Source organism: Nothobranchius furzeri, chromosome 5 (genome assembly GCF_043380555.1).
Source record: "Nothobranchius furzeri strain GRZ-AD chromosome 5, NfurGRZ-RIMD1, whole genome shotgun sequence".
In the NCBI taxonomy this organism is placed as follows: Eukaryota; Metazoa; Chordata; class Actinopteri; order Cyprinodontiformes; family Nothobranchiidae; genus Nothobranchius; species Nothobranchius furzeri.
This window is the reverse complement of record NC_091745.1, coordinates 77,206,201-77,223,513: the sequence shown is the minus strand read 5'-3', so window position 1 is coordinate 77,223,513 and position 17,313 is coordinate 77,206,201. Positions and strand designations below refer to the sequence as shown.

The window sequence follows — 17,313 nt, the reverse complement described above, 5'->3', positions numbered from 1 at the left end:
CTTCTACGTAAATGACGTCTGTGATTTCATCCGTCAGTTCAGTGCAGCGGTGTGCCTTTAAGCTGCTTCTTCTGCTGGGTTGAACAGGCAGCCTGAGGCTTAGTCCAAGCGCTGCTGCCACCTAGTGACTGGAGGATGCTAACAGTAATGGATCCTCCTGTCTCTCGCGCTCCCCAACCCCCCACTGCTCCACCTCAGGGAGGCGCACCCCTCTGACTGAGAAACACGCCTAAAGGCGGATTCATGCTTCTCCGCCTGCGCCAGTGCGGAGACACGCAACGCCATTATCTGTCCTTGCGTAGGGCCCCGGCAGGCACGCAAGTACGTACGGAGTCGAGCCCACTTTTTTAAACATCCGTCGAACGAGACGGAGAACGCAAGCTTGTGATTGGTCGGGACGCTGCTGTCGTCTACACTGCCGCCCTCAAAAATACAACAAGAGCCGAGGATAACTAGCGGCAGAGATGGAGCAGCTTGAAGAATACCTCGCGAAAAAACTCCAAAATATGAACGTTTAATTGCCCCGTGACTGGAGGAGTGAAAAGATGCTCAGCAAGCATTTTATTTGTGGACGGAAATGACAAGAAACGTGGGTTTAGAGGTGGCGAGCGCATGAAGAGGTGGAGGAGGATGAGAGACAAAATTGTCAGTGTTAAAAAGTCTCTTATATACAAATAACACAATATAAACACACTATCTTGGATGACAGGATATCACAGAACAGCGCTACGCCCTCTGGTGTCCTGGCGGGGAATTGCTTTGCAACGCTCCCCAGGAGACGGAGAAGCATGAGGGCAAAATGTCTCCGTCCGTGCGTGTTTCTCCCTGTTGGAGCTGACGGAGAAGCACGAATCAGGTTTAAGAAGACGAGATGGAACGTTTAGTTATGTGAAAAACTTGGAAGTGAAATAAATTTTGATATCTTGGCATAAAACAGCCCAACATTCAAACGCTTCCAACGGACTTTCTGTTGGGAATTTCCTTCTGCTCACTTTCAACAACGTACACGTTATCTCCGTGTGACGCAACACGAAAGAAACAGGCAGTTTCACGCGTTTCTCTACGATTAAGATGCTTTCGGCCCCGAGAGCCTGAGATTACACGGAATCATGGGAAGACACTGCAAGGAGAAACATGAAGAGTTTTATCTTTTTATGCAACATTCAATTTCACTCCAAGCAGCAAATTAACTTTAAATTCAAACTTTTTTCAGATAGGGGACTGTGGATTATCACCCGCAATGGAAACAAGTCAGAAGTAAATCCCATGAAGGTTAGGAAGAGTTCAAATAAAGAGGAAAGATTTATTTTATGTGTGTTTAGCGAACCGTTTGAGTCAAGACTAAAAGTCTTAAGCTGCAGGAGGACGGAACAATCACGAGGTCTCTGAAGGACAGATGAGTTTCTACGTGACACTGTGAAGGCACCGGCGTTGCTAATTGAATCATGTGAGGTTAATTATTTAAAAACGCTGACGAGGTCAGAGAGGACGGAGCAGACGAGAGGAGCTGCTGAGGAGCAACTCCGTCGAACAAGCAGGAAGGGGTGAAGCAGGGAGGGATGGTGCGGCACAGAGAGAGGTCAGAGGTCACGGTACCTCGGGGGCGATGTAGTCTGGAGTGCCGCAGAAGGTGCGTGTGGTGTCACCCTCAAACATCCCCTCCCTGCACATCCCGAAGTCAGCGATCTTTATGTGGCCCTCGCTGTCGAGCAGCACGTTATCCAGCTTCAGGTCTCTGAGAAGCAGGGAGACAAATTACAGCAGAATTCATCAACATCTTTATTAATCATCAGCCACAAAAGATGGGACCAATCTGCAGCACGGCTTTGACATTCAGGTCATTTTAGATCTTCACCTGTAGATGATCCCTTTGCTGTGGAGAAAGAAGAGTCCGACCGCGATCTCCGCTGCGTAAAACCTGGAAGGAAGGAGAACAAGGGACCACTCTCGCGGCTGACCAAAGGGTTTTCTCGCCAACTCAGAGGAAGACGACGAGAGGAGAAGGAGCTGAGGAGGATGACGAAACAGGACAGCAACCAAACAGATGAAAGAAAGAAAAAGAATGGAAATGTGGAGCAGCGTAAGAATTGGTTTTAGATGAAGGTTCAAAGATGATCGATTATATGGGAGGAGGAGAGGAATCTGATGGGAAAAACCAGATCGGCATGAGGAGAGAGCTCCAGGGCCGGTGCTGATGACTGTCTATGAGTCACCAGGCGTAATGCACAAAGAGATGACTCTGCACGCAAATGGATCGGAGGATAAAAGAGAGACGGGATGTGAGACTTTTGTAGATGAAGGCGGTGATCAAAGCTAGGCTTTATCCGTCTACGTACGCCGCGTGAGGCTCTTTGAACTTCCCAACTTGCTGAATGTGAAACATCAGGTCTCCACCATTGACGTACTCCATCACATAGTAAAGACGGTCCTGAAGAAACACACACACACACGCACACACGCACGCACACACACACACACGCACGCACGCACACACACACACACACACACACACACACACACACACACACACACACACACACACACACACACACACACACACACACACACACACACACACACACACACACACACACCATCAAATTCATCCTTCAGGAACAAAGAGTGTGTTCAGCAAACAGGGAATGTGGTTTCCCACACCTCCGTCTGGAAGGCAGAATAGAGCGATGTGAGGAAGTGAGGACGAGAAGGGAGCGCCAGAACCCTCCTCTCCACCAAAGCGCTCTCCGTGTCTTCGTCCTGGAAGAGGACGTCTTTCTTCAGCACTTTTATGGCGAACAGACGCTCGCTGCCTCGCTCTTCTGCCAGCAGCACCTGAGCAGACACGAGGAGCAGAGAGACGGTTACGTCTGCGGCGCGTCGGCCAGGAACAACAAACCAGCTGCTGCATGAAATCCACGAAGAATGGTGCAGCTCCAGCTGTTTCTAAACATAAAAAAATGTTTCTAATTCCAGTTTTTGTAATATTGTTAGAAGTCAACCATAATCTGCACATTCAATAAGACACTTTTTCGTTGAAGTACCTCAAACCTTTAGTCAACCTTCACTTAAAGAGACAACGTGCAGTTTTTACACTTAATTTCTGGAAATATCCATCGAAATGTTGTTGAAAGTGAATGAAATGATGCTCAGTTGTTGAAAAATACTGGCGGCTTCATAACATATAACCATAAAAATCAGGTCTAAAATACACGGGAGCAGGTCTAAGGGTGTTTGTCAACGCCAAGGAACCTCGCCTTGATGTCTTGGCCCCGCCCCGGTTGCCTCGGAGATTCGTCATCGGGAGCCGCTAAGACGTGCTCCAGTGTTCATGTTTTACCGAGGCGTGTGTTCTCTGATTGTTAGCCATTTAGCTAGCTGAGAAAGGATACACGGGAGGTGTCTTGTAGCCTAGCCTTGGTCAAAAATTACCCACAATACACCGCAGTGTTTTCAAAAGGATGACAGATCAGAAGCCGGCAGCTACTTCAGGGACAAATTTCAAGTTTAAAAGTAAGTCGGCTAATTTAAAATGATTTTTTTAGATCCAAAGGAGTTATCTATGTTTGGTTAGTTGCTTAGTAGTTGCAGCTTCTGTGGCTACCGGGTAGTAACTCGTTTATATGTTTATATGTTTATATGAGGAAAGTTGACCGTTGAGCAGGGTTGATGGTTTATCCCGTGGGTCCATGTGGCAGGGGTGAGGAGTGAGCACCACCTCACCCCTGCCACGTGGACCTCAAAGGCATCAGTCCTGCTCAATGGTCAACTTTCCTCACGGGGTCACACCCATTAGGACAGTGGGAGGGTTAACAAACATATACACAATATAAAAAAGTAAAAGGCGTCGTCGTCTTCCTCTGCATATCCGGGTCCGGGTCGAGGGGGCAGCATCCCAACTAGGGACTGTCCTCTCCCCGGCAACCTCCACCAGCTCCTCCGGCAGGACCCCAAGGCGTTCCCGGACCAGATTGGAGATGTAACCTCTCCAACGTGTCCTGAGTCGACCCGGGGGCCTCCTGCCGGCAGGACATGCCCAAAACACCTCCCCAGGGAGGCGTCCAGGAGGCATCCTGACCAGATGCCCAAACCACCTCAACTGACTCCTTTCCATCCGGAGGAGCAGCGGTTCTACTCCGAGTCCCTCCCGAATGTCTGAGCTCCTCACCCTATCTCTAAGGCTGAGCCCGGCCACCCTACGGAGGAAACTCATTTCGGCCGCTTGTATCCGCGATCTCGTTCTTTCGGTCATTACCCAAAGCTCATGACCATAGGTGAGGATTGGGACGTAGATCGACCGGTAAATCGAGAGCCTGGCTTTCTGGCTCAGCTCCCTCTTCACCACGACAGATCGGCTCAGCGTCCGCATCACTGCAGACGCCGAACCAATCCGCCTGTCGATCTCCCGATCCCTCCTACCCTCACTCGTGAACAAGACCCCGAGATACTTAAACTCCTCCACTTGAGGTAGGACCTCTCTCCCGACCCGGAGTTGGCAAAAAGTAAAAGGCTCGTTATATATTTATACTGAAACTAATTCGTATAAAATATAACGTTATCTCCCGTGTCACGTGACGTTACGTGACCGCCGTGGAAGCCGCGTTCACGTGATGCAAGTCTGTTCCATTTAATCGTTTCCTTTGACCAAGGAAGGACAGCGTCCTCGTAAGCAAGGCGCCTTGACATTGAAAAACACCCTAAGTCTCCAGGCGACGCCATTTTAGAAGCTATGATTCCTTCTACGGAAGCCTGTGAGGACAAAATGCATTTACTGATTTGTAACAAACAGTCACAAGACTTTCACCATTAATAAACATTGTTGTTTACACATTTTCCTCTTCTCTTGCTGCCAGAGATGAACGGGAATCTGACGTGTTTGTCACGTGGCTGGAGTTTGCACTTCCAGGGATTTTTGACCCTAATGGCCATCCGTTGGGGAGGTCTTACTTGAACACAAAAATATTGCTTGCTTGCAAAAATTAAGGTAAATACTTCCCCCATTGCCAGAGAAAATACACACAGTCACTTTAAGTTTGAGTGGCTCGTATCCTGTAACACAGCACTTCTGTTTCTGAGATTCAAACTCGAATGAGATGAAAGGTAGTTGTTTGTTTAAAAATCAAAGAGCTAATTAAGCACAAAGTGGGTGTAAATACACACACAAGTCTCTCTTCTTCTGTGAAAAGTTAACTATGTGTGATCAAATGATCATGACCACGATGAGGCAGAAACAAGAAGTTAAAGGATGAAAAATTAATCATTATTTTCCTCCAAATGTTGAGATATTAAAGACCAAGTTCACTTATTTTTTCAACACATAAGCAGTCGTCTCTATGTATGAATGCTTTGTGAGTCCATCTCTGTGGAAAAGACACTCCTGTTTCAGGAAGTAGAAGTTAGCTCGAGGAGCGGAGGCGGAAAACAACAAGATTTGGAGTCTTACTTCCTGATATTTTGGACATCTCTACTCTGATTGGCTAACAGCAACAAGCCTTTACCGCTGACTAGTTGCTCTGCAACGCTGATCTTTTATCTTCATAAATAACACAATCCTGGAGGAGTTCTGCTGTGTGGTGGAGTTGCTAATGCTAACAGTTAGCTTTTACTAGCCCAGACGTTCTCTGCTGTTTCCTGGACGCTAAACCAACAACAGCCTTCCCCGTCGTGAGTCCAGATGGGTGAGTCCGTGAATGTTAGTGACAGTGTGACGTAGATCTATCAAAATTTTCTATCCTAGAGTTTCACCGTCTGTTTTCTATCAGATGCTAATAGCTAGGTGTAGGAGACAATTTTCATGTTCAGCCTGCATGTGAAACTCAGAATGACCGATCAGAAACAAGTATTACACGTTTTTCCTTTAAAGCTGTTATAGGTAGCTTGTTTGTTCGATCTCAGTTTGGAGAAACACAACATAACGACAGGATTGACAAGCTAACAGCTAGGCACAGCAAACCCAAGATCAACGTGGATTACTGCAGTCTGAAAACAGCTCTAATAAAAAAACAACAACGACCTAACAGCTCATGCAAAAGCAGTTTAGAACGACGTTATTCCAGCATCAACATAGTTCCATCCCTGCTTGGATTTCATCATAACAGCAATAATGTGGTAACTGAGATCGTTCAAAGAGTGATTTAAGCATTAAATGTTCAGAAGTTTTATTTAACCAAAACAACTTAAAAACATTCCAATCGTCCTTGAACTGAAAAGATGTTCAGGCTCTACCAGCTGGAGGCTCCGCTGTCTTGAAAAATACCGTGATTGAAACTCATAAAGCAGAAGATAGCTAAGTGTTTTAACAGAGAGGTTTGTGACATCATTAAGAAATGACAGTCACGGAGTTCAAGCTGAGGTATGAAACATGATTTTCTAAAGGAACTGATTGGGTGAGAAAATATAAAAGCAAATTTAAATGGATTTTCAGCTCTGAAAGGCTGAAACTGTAGCTGTGCTGCAGCATTTGGATGTGCAGCGGAGCAAAGACGACCTGAGATTTGTGTCTTTGGTGCAATATTTAGAAATAGTTTTTAAAAATATCCTTTTTTCTGTTTAGGGAATGAGAAGAACTTCCACAACCATAAAGACTGAATTCAACACGATTTTGGACTTTTTCTTGCAGGGACAGATCATCAAATAGACGTAAAATGTGTAAAATCATGCAGAAAAATGAGAAAAGTTCTGCAGCATGTCTGTGCCACGGTGAAACAGCTGAATGTGATGTTTAATTAAAACTGATCCACGTCTGAAAACCAGCAGACATGAAACAACGAATGTGCACAGCTTTCGGGTTATTATCAGGCATTAAAAAGCCATTCCGATGAGATTTGTGGGATGCTGTAGGCGATAATGATGCTGACATTTCCAACACTGAGCCACGAGATGCAGGTTTTAGGGAAAAGAGGCCGCTGTGATGTGCTGACAACAATGCTGTCCTATTCAATTTTCAATTCAATTCAAGTTTATTTATATAGCGTCCAATCACAACAAGAGTCGCCTCAGGGCACTTTACATAATAAACATTCCAATACAGGTCAGTTCATTAAGCCAATCAGAAAAAAGTTTCCTATATAAGGAACCCAGCAGGTTGCATCGAGTCACTGTCTAGTGTCAGTGACTATACAGGAATCCTCATACTAAGCAAGCATGCAGCGACAGTGGAGAGGAAAACTCCCTTTTAACAGGAAGAAACCTCCAGAGAATCCTGGCTCAGTATAAGCAGCCATCCTCCACGACTCTCTCTCACACACACACACACACACACACACATGCAAACATGCACATAAACACACACATACACACGCATGCACGCACGCACACACACACACATATGGCAAGCCAAATGAGCATTTATTCTGATATCAGGATATCAGCCAGAATTGTCATGAACATGTAAGCCATTTCTGTCCACTAGTTAACTAGTTAGACATGTTTGTGTCAACTAGTTAAATAGTGACAGCCTAAATGTCAACTAGTTAACTAGTAAGGCCTAAATTCTCTCTAGTTAACTAGTTAAAATGTTTCATATCTTACTAGTTAACTAGTATTGCTCAGTGTGTTCACTAGTTAACTAGTGGACAGATCAATGTCCACTAGTTAACTAGTTAAAACACATTTAGTTTTTACTAGTCAACTAGTAAGGTACAAAAACTCGTACTAGCTGACTACTGAATGTAAAAATCCCACTTGTTAACTTTGCCCAATTTGGCCAGCCGCTTGAGCATAAATTCTGATATCTTGTCAACAGGTCAACTAGTTAACTAGTGAGGGTCAAACTGTACACGCTAGTTAGCTAGTGAACACATTTTGACCTTCACTAGTTAACTAGTTGACACAAAAATGGCTCATTAGTTAACTAGTAAAGGCCAAAATGCATACCAGTCAGCTAGTTGAAGGTATTTGTGTCTCACTAGTTAACTAGTCAGGGTCAAAATGAGCCCACCAGTTAACTAGTGGGAGACGGAAATGTTCACTAGTTAACTAGTGAACACATTTTGGCTTCACTAGTTAACTAGGTGACACAAAATGGCTCACTAGTTAACTAGTAAAGGCCAAAATGCATACCAGTCAGCTAGTTGAAGGTTTTTGTGTCTCACTAGTTAACTAGTGATGGCCAAAATGTGCACACCAGTTAACTAGTGACAGAAGAAATGCCCACTAGTTGACTAGTGAACACATTTTGGCTTCCTAGTTAACTAGGTGACACAAAAATGGCTCACTAGTTAACTAGTAAGGGCTAAAATGCATACCAGTCAGCTAGTTGAAGGTTTTTGTGTCTCACTAGTTAACTAGTGACAGTTCAAAGTGTCCACATGTTCACTAGTGAAGGCAAAACTCCTAACTAGTTAAGTAGTTGGAGTAGGGCAGTGCCACTAGTTAACTAGTGAACCATTAATGACTCACTAGCTAGCTAGTTGATTGTAGCAGGCTCACTAGTTACCTAGTTGATGCATCCATTGTCCAAACTAGTTAACTAGTGAGGACATAAATGTATACTAGTAAACTAGTTCAAGCCTACATTCACACTAGCTAGCTAGTTGCACAGAATTCTAATTAGGAGGCAGAGAATTTCTCAAATTGAGGCTTTCTATTGGCTCACTATGTTAAAATAAAATATGACAACCAATCACAGTGCGGAATTTTGCAAAATCCCACCCCAAACATTTGCATGCGGCACACAAGTTAACATGCTGGCCAGAGGAACCTCAGCTAGTAAACTAGTAGTGGCTTCAGTGTGACACTTACATGTAAACTTGTGAAGGCGGAACTGCTCACTAGTTAACTAGAGAGGGTACAAATGTCCACTAGTTAACTAGTGAGGTGCAAAATAAGTGTCACTAGTTCACTAGTGGGCCCCAAAACGCCCACAAGTTAACTAGTAAGGTGTGGATATGCTCACTAGTTAACTAGTGAGGTGCAGATTTGCTCACTAGTTAACTAGTGCACCCTTAAGCGCCCACTAGTTAACTAGTAAGGTGCAAAAAAGCATCACTAGTTAACTAGTAAGGTGCAGATATGCTCACTAGTTAACTAGTGGGCCCCAAAACGCCAACTAGTTAACTAGTAGGGTGCAGATTTGCTCACTAGTTAACTAGTGAGGCGCAGATTTGCTCACTAGTTAACTAGTGACGTGCGGATTTGCTTACTAGTTAACTAGTGAGGCGCAGATATGCTCACTAGTTAACTAGTGAGGTGCGGATTTGCTCACTAGTTAACTAGTGAGGTGCGGATTTGCTCACTAGTTAACTAGTGAGGTGCAGATTTGCTCACTAGTTAACTAGTGAGGTGCGGATTTGCTCACTAGTTAACTAGTGAGGTGCGGATTTGCTCACTAGTTAACTAGTGAGGTGCAGATATGCTCACTAGTTAACTAGTGAGCATATCTGCACCTCACTAGTACCTCACTAGTTAACTAGTGAGCATATCTGCACCTCACTAGTTAACTAGTGAGGTGCAGATTTGCTCACTAGTTAACTAGTTGCATCTAAAAACACATACAAGCTGACCATTTTTGTCCACTAGTTAACTAGTGGAACAATTGAAATTTCACCAGTTTACATGTGTGGCAGTGCAGCAGCTCACTAGTTAACTAGTGCCTGAAACACAAATTATGCATATTCTAATGAGAAGGCGGGCAGAAGACTCCTGTTGGGTATAAGAATCCCACCCAGTCTAAAACGTATGTGCTGTGGCCTCACAATCTGATGGGTGTCCCTGAGCGCCAAGGCTTGCACTCATTAGTCATGGTTTGACACCTACTGGTTGGTCGTTGCGGCGGGTTCGAATCCCGCAGATGGCATTCCGCAATTGCTGTAACATTATTTATTTTCTCTTTGTGTTGTAATGTTCAAAGTTTTATTGTTTTACTGCTTTTATTCCCCCCTCCCAAATCAAGTAAAGCACCTCGTTTGGTGTCGTGTAAGGGAGATCAGTTGGCGAGTTCAAGTCCCATTGAGGAGAATTGGAATTTAGTGTGCCAGTAATTTTATTGTAGTTCATTTTTGTTTGGTATTGAAAGTTTGGTATTGAAAAAGGCTATATTAAAAATAATTATTGATATATATATATATATATATATATATATATATATATATATATATATATATATATATATATATATATATATATATATATATATCTCCATCCATCCATCCATCTTCCCAAGAAATAGATCAAATGACACTGAGGGAAAAAAACTGTGGTTATTTTGGAGAAGGTGCTGGCTGCAAAACCACAAAGGCGGAGCTGCACCCCGCCCATTCACGCAAACTCAGCCTAGCCCACTGACTTCCGTTTTTGTTTTCAACTTTATCGCAAACTGACCTGACCCACATGAATTACGGCTGTTACTAGTTTACAGTCGTTAATGCTATGTTCTATACTCCAATTAAACAAGATAAATATAACTTGCTACATGACAAAGACTGAATATATCTCGAAATGAAAAGGTTTCTTTTAGCGAATATCTGCCTACAGCTGGTTTAATAAGAGTGGTGTACAACAGCACTTCAGTCTATTGAACGGCCTCTGGTAGTCTAGTGGTAAAATCGTCTGAGTTGGTTTTTGCTTTCCCCTCAGCTGATGCTGGTTCGATTCTCGGTGGGGTCATCAGCAGTCTATTTAGCCACATTCAATTTGTTTATATTTTAGTTGTAATGTTTCTTTTCAGCAAAATATTTATGTCGCTAAAAGTTCTTTGAATTTGGTCGTTCCTAAACAGCATTTTAGTTGAAACTCTGCTCACAAATGGACTCACACTGGCTAAATAAACGAATAAATAAATAAATAAACACATTATATGTTAAACGGTATACCAGTAAATTGTTGTAAACATAGTACTGGCAAGTGTAGCTAGAAATGAAGAAAAGAGGTTGTAAACTACCTAAAACTTACACTACTGGGAGGCGAAACAGCATGTCAACCTGACTCCATAACCACTACACCACCACATCTGTTATAAATCAAGTGGCGTTACATGTAATTGTGCTGCCCAGTGTGTCTCTGAGATGGGATGTATTGTTTATTGGCGGTGTCTCAGTAGAAGTCATTTCAGAAATAATTTGTCAGAAAATTCACAGAATATCCAGATTTGAGAACCAAGACCAGACCCGCTTCGGGGGAGGAGACCAAATTGAAGCTGAGATGGGAGGAAAATGCATGAATGAGGCTAAAAATGGCTTTGGCGTGTTTCTTATGAGGAAATGACAATATAACATGATTAAAAGTTCCAAAAGTTAGATTTTTAATTATATGGAACCTTTACAAAAACTGTTCAATTAACTTCTCAACTCCGTCCTCAATCTTGCATTTTTTAGCTATAACACCCTCTTTGGTTCCAGAATGCTATCAAGTCTGACAACTGGAAGGAATTAGACTGACTCTAATGGAATGGGCGGGGCTGATTCTGGAATGGGCGGGGCTGACTCTGGTGCAGCTCCGCCTTTGTGGTTCTGCAGCAAGCACCACTTGTTATTTTGAGCTAGTACCAGAAGACAGTGTAACCTTTTTTAGTTCTCTCCAGTCAAAACAAAACTTTAGACTTTTTTCTTTTTTAAATTTAACAGGGAACAGCAATCAATTGAACAGGGAACTGCAACCAGTAGTCACACAACAAAATAAAATCACACAAACAAAATAGTTACTCTCCTTTTTTCTTGGTGTCTGAAAAGGGCAGGGAAAACCATCAGACTCCAGTCACCCATCGAATGGACTCTTCACCCTCCTGCCCTCTGGGAAGCGCTACAGGAGCCTATGGACTAAGACTACCAGGTCCCGAAACAGTTTCTTCCCCACAGCTGTCAGACTCCTAAACTCTGCCTGCTGACATAACACCCCAAACCAGCAGCACCCTACATAAACTCTGCAGAAACAAGAAAGCCCTGGAAATCGATGCAGAGCGTCGCGGGATATGCCTGACTGGTCATATATATTACCTCTCATGACACTGACCTCTGACCCTATGAACTTGTGTATGTGATGAGTTTATTTACCTTTGATAGGGAGTTATGACCTCTGATTTTGTCAAAATCCTTCAACCCGTTCAGGAGATATTGCACACAAAAGCCAAATTTTCATATATACAGCCTCACACAACCTTGACCTTTGACCCTATGAGGTTTTGTACCTCATGAGTTTATTTACCTTAGATAGGGAGTTCTCACCTGCGATTTGGTCAAAGTATTTCAACCTGTTCAGAAGATATTGCACACAAAAACCAATTTTTCATATATACGGCCTCACACGACCTTTACCTTTGACCCTATGAGGTTGTGACCTGATCAGTTTATCTACCTTTGATAGGGAGCTATCACCTCTGATTTGGTCAAAATCATTCAACCCGTTCAGGCAATTTTTGATATATATATGACCTCACACAACCTTGACCTTTGACCCTATGACATTGTGTTCCTAATCAGTTCATGTACCCTTCATAGTAATAAAATACACAGGCGAGGGTCCGACTCTCTGGAGGACGCCATGTTGGATTTTATGTTTATTTAGCTGTATTTATGGTTTTGCTGGTGGTTTTTGACTCCTTTGAAAACTGTGCAACAACACTCTTCTTCTTCCTTTTCTCGTGTGTTATTTGGCGGATGGCACTCAACATAAAAAGATGCATTTCTCAAACAATTAATGTATTGGAGCGTGAACCTGAGTCATTAATTTCATATCCTAATTTGAGAGTTACAGCTAGAGTCCAGAGGGTTTTGTTGGCTTTATAAGCATTAGTTAGTAAGGTCCTCACTTGAACAAAAAATACAGCTTGTTTGCAGTGACTTTGGTATTTACTACCCCCTATTGCCAGAAATCTACACACTTTCCCTTTAAGCGCGTTGTCTCTTTAAGACTGGTCCTGGGTGACATTGGAGTTTACAGCGAGGCCGTAGAAATTCTCTGTCTGGATATTTATTGTGGAGATTAATGGACTAAAATGGGTTGCTGCACCGTGACTGTCTTCTCCTTTTTTTGGAGAGTAAAAACTATATTTTGGTTTTTAAATGCTGCCGCTGCACCGTATTAAGAAATCATATTACTGGTTGGTTCGAAATGGGTTGAAATGTTCACATTTCTTCTTTGCTTTACATGCTGATCACTAAAGCGTGCTTTAATTAATATTGCGTTTTCGTAAAACGTAAGAGCAAACAAGGGGGATTTTAATTGACAAAAATAATAAAATCAGCACATTTCCAAGCCAACTGCGGTTAACATTGGCACGTCGGCTTGAAAAATATCTCCTTTTTGCCGTAAATAACACACATTTCATAGCTGTTGTGGGTTATGTATGTGTTCATCAGTGCTTGAGAACTGTAACTTTGGGGAGCGGGTCGTAATTGTGGGCTTTTAATGCGGTGCTGTCTGTGGCGAGGTGTTGGTAGGGTCTGATCGGAGCTGCAGCCAGAGCGTTTCTCCCGACCAGCGGCTGCTGGGAGCTGGTCCACGGTGAAGCAGCCCACGCAGCCGAACGAGGGCTTCCCGGCTAAGAGCTGACCGCAGCGGCCCCGACGACCGCGGGCCAGCGACCCGAGAAATAACATGGGGAGTCCTGCTGCTGCCTGCTGTTGTTTGTTTTCCGTAGTAAATACCTGAATATGCAGAGACTCAACAGGTCATTCAGTTGTGTGGTATCATTCAGATGATCAAATGAAATGTTGCAACATTAATATCAGTTTACCTGATCTTGATCAATAATCACATTGATGAATTGGTGCATGAATAACTACAGACCCTGCTTCCTGCAGCAGCTTTTTCTGCTCTAGATTTATGATCTGCTATTTGTATATTTCAACGAAAAAGACGGAAATGGCATTAATTATTTAGATTTATTTGTGGATTTTTTTGTCGATGTTAACCCTGTTGTGTCTCAGTTCATGAAGCTGTTTTCAATGTTTCCCGCGATGCGAGCAGCTGATTGTGCAGCAGATGGCCGCGGACATGATCAATTTCGAAGTGCTAGTTCTGGATCAAGAGAAAGCCTGCTGTGCTGTGCCGATGATTTTATTTTGCGAGGATGGATTGAGGAAGGGGGACACACATGCTTAAATATCGACTGTCGGCAATAATCAGATTCATACTCATAAAATACTTGTTAACATGTTTTGTGTGTGTGTGTGTGTGTGTGTGTGTGTGTGTGTGTGTGTGTGTAACTCTGCCCACTAATCCGTTACGTATTTTGTTTCTTGTTGACATAAATACAAAAATTATGCAAAAGAAAAGAAGTGAAATAATGTACAAAACTAAAGTTTATGATCCAGTATCGAACCCGCGACCTTCACCATTGCAGGCGAACGCGTTAGTCACTAGACCACCAGCACTAGGTGCTACATTTCTTCGCAAATTCATACCTTTAAAACACTATGAGTGCTGGCAGGCTTTACAGCAACGTATGTAAAATAGAGCCTTTTTTATTATTATAAACTTGTCGCTTCCGTACAAATGTGAAACAATATATCTGACGGAGATTTCTGCGGAGTTTCTGCACTTTCCTGTCAACAGAAACAGACATGCTGTCTGCCGCTGCCTTCCGCCTCCAGGCTTTTTCAGACTAATAACTGAAAACTAAAGACTGCACACGCTAACTGAACAAAGATTACAGCAATACACCACAACTTTCTCGCTACAAATATCGTCAAAACCTATTTATGTGCTCAAACGATCTTAGTTTATCAAATTTTCTCTTAGAACAGCCTGAACAGAGTCCGCCATACTTTCTCTGTTTCTCAGTCCTACATGGACCAATCACATTGCTGTTCTGCATTTCTTCATTTGCATGTAAAGGCCGGATTTGCTCACTAGCTAACTAGTGAGCAGTACAGCGGTCGAACTAGTTAATATGTTACACAGAATGCCAGCCAAGTGTGTATTTATTCAAATTCCACAAATTTACTAGTTTGAGGGGCATTTTTCTGCAGCTAGTTAACTAGTGACAGTGTTTTGTGTTCACTACTTAACATGTAAGGCTCAGTTTGCCCTCTATAAGCTAGTGAGAAAAAATTATAATGCAGATATGCTCACTAGTTAACTAGTGAGTGCTTCCTGTCCCATTACAAGTGAACTAGAAAGGCCAAATATGTCAACTAGTTAACTAGTGAAGGTAAATTTGTCACTAGTAAACTAGTAAGAACACATTTTTACATAACAAGTAAACTAGATTGCTCCAAAAACAGCATCTAGTGTGCGTCTTGTGCGCACTAGTTAACTAGTGAGCATATCTGCACCTCACTAGTTAACTAGTGAGCATATCTGCACCTCACTAGTTAACTAGTGAGCAAATCCGCACCTCACTAGTTAACTAGTGAGCAAATCCGCACCTCACTAGTTAACTAGTGAGCAAATCCGCACCTCACTAGTTAACTAGTGAGCAAATCCGCACTTCACTAGTTAACTAGTGAGCAAATCCGCGCCTCACTAGTTAGCTAGTAAGCAAATCCGCACTTCACTAGTTAACTAGTGAGCATATCTGTGCCTCACTAGTTAACTAGTGAGCAAATCCGCACCCTACTAGTTAACTAGTTGGCGTTTTGGGGCCCACTAGTTAACTAGTGAGCATATCTGCACTTTACAAGTTAACTAGTGATGCTTTTTTGCACCTTACTAGTTAACTAGTGGGTGCTTTAGGGCACACTAGTTAACTAGTGAGCAAATCTGCACCTCACTAGTTAACTAGTGAGCAAATCCGCACATCACTAGTTAACTAGTGAGCATATCTGTGCCTCACTAGTTAACTAGTGAGCAAATCCGCACCCTACTAGTTAACTTGTTGACATTTTGGGGCCCACTAGTTAACTAGTGAGCATATCTGCACTTTACAAGTTAACTAGTGATGCTTTTTTGCACCTTACTAGTTAACTAGTGGGCGCTTTAGGGCGCACTAGTTAACTAGTGAGCAAATCTGCACCTCACTAGTTAACTAGTGAGCATATCCGCACCTTACTAGTTAACTTGTGGGCGATTTGGGGCCCACTAGTGAACTAGTGACACTTATTTTGCACCTCACTAGTTAACTAGTGGACATTTGTACCCTCTCTAGTTAACTAGTGAGCAGTTCTGCCTTCACAAGTTTACATGTAAGTGTCACACTGAAGCCACTACTAGTTCACTAGCTGAGGTTCCTCTGGCCAGCATGTTAACTTGTGTGCCGCATGCAAATGTTTGGGGTGGGATTTTACGAAATTCCGCACTGTGATTGGTTGTCATATTTTATTTTGACACAGGGAGCCAATAGAGAGTCTTAATTTGAGAAATTCTCCGCCTCCTAATTAGAATTCTGCGCAACTAGCTAGCTAGTGTGAATGTAGACTTGAACTAGTTTACTAGTATACATTTATGTCCTCACTAGTTAACTAGTTTGGACAATGGATGCATCAACTAGGTAACTAGTGAGCCTGCTGCCATCAACTAGCTAGCTAGTGAGCCATTAATGGTTCACTAGTTAACTAGTGGCACTGACCTACTCCAACTAGTTAACTAGTTAGGAGTTAAGCCTTCACTAGTTAAGTAGTGTGCACATTTTGGCCATCACTAGTTAACTAGTGAGACACAAAAAACCTTCAACTAGCTGACTGGTATGCACTTTGGCCTTTACTAGTTAACTAGTGAGCCATTTATGTGACAACTAGTTAACTAGTGAAGCCAAAATGTGTTCACTAGTTAACTAGTGCACATTTATGTCTACCACAAGTTAACTAGTGTGCACATTTTGGCCATCACTAGTTAACTAGTGAGACACAAAAACCTTCAACTAGCTGACTGGTATGCATTTTGGTCTTTACTAGTTAACTAGTGAGCCATTTATGTGTCAACTAGTTAACTAGTGAAGCCAAAATATGTTCACTAGTTAACTAGTGCGCATTTATGTCTACCACAAGTTAACTAGTGTGCACATTTTGACCCTCACTAGTTAACTAGTGAGACAAATACCTTCAAGTAGCTGACTGCTATGCATTTCTGCTTTTACTAGTTAACTAGTGAGCAGTTTTTGTGTCAACTAGTTAACTACTGAAGCCTAAATGTGTTCACTAGTTAACTAGTGCGCATTTCTGCTGTCACTAGTTAACTAGTGGGCACATTTTCACCCTCGATATTTAACTAGTTGACACAAACATGTCTAACTAGTTAACTAGTGGACAGAAATGGCTTACATGTTCATGACAATTCTGGCTGATATCCTGATATCAGAATAAATGCTCATTTGGCTTGCCATACACACACACACATGCACATAAACACACACATATACACACACACGCACACGCACACACACAAACCACAACATATATACCAAGTAATGTCCTACACTGAGATGGCCCCGCCCACTGAAGA

At 42.7% G+C, this 17,313-nt stretch overlaps 1 protein-coding gene across 1 annotated transcript in view; it reads right to left on the bottom strand.

Annotated features, from left to right (window-relative positions):
- The window catches only part of prkcg (protein kinase C, gamma), a gene marked incomplete in the record, with an annotated part of 44,650 nt that overhangs the window by 2,015 nt on the left and 25,322 nt on the right, over positions 1–17,313 (bottom strand). The window contains 4 exon segments of the mRNA XM_070551165.1: positions 1,597–1,735; positions 1,856–1,918; positions 2,337–2,428; positions 2,659–2,832. Coding sequence (XP_070407266.1) covers positions 1,597–1,735; positions 1,856–1,918; positions 2,337–2,428; positions 2,659–2,832 — 468 coding nt within the window.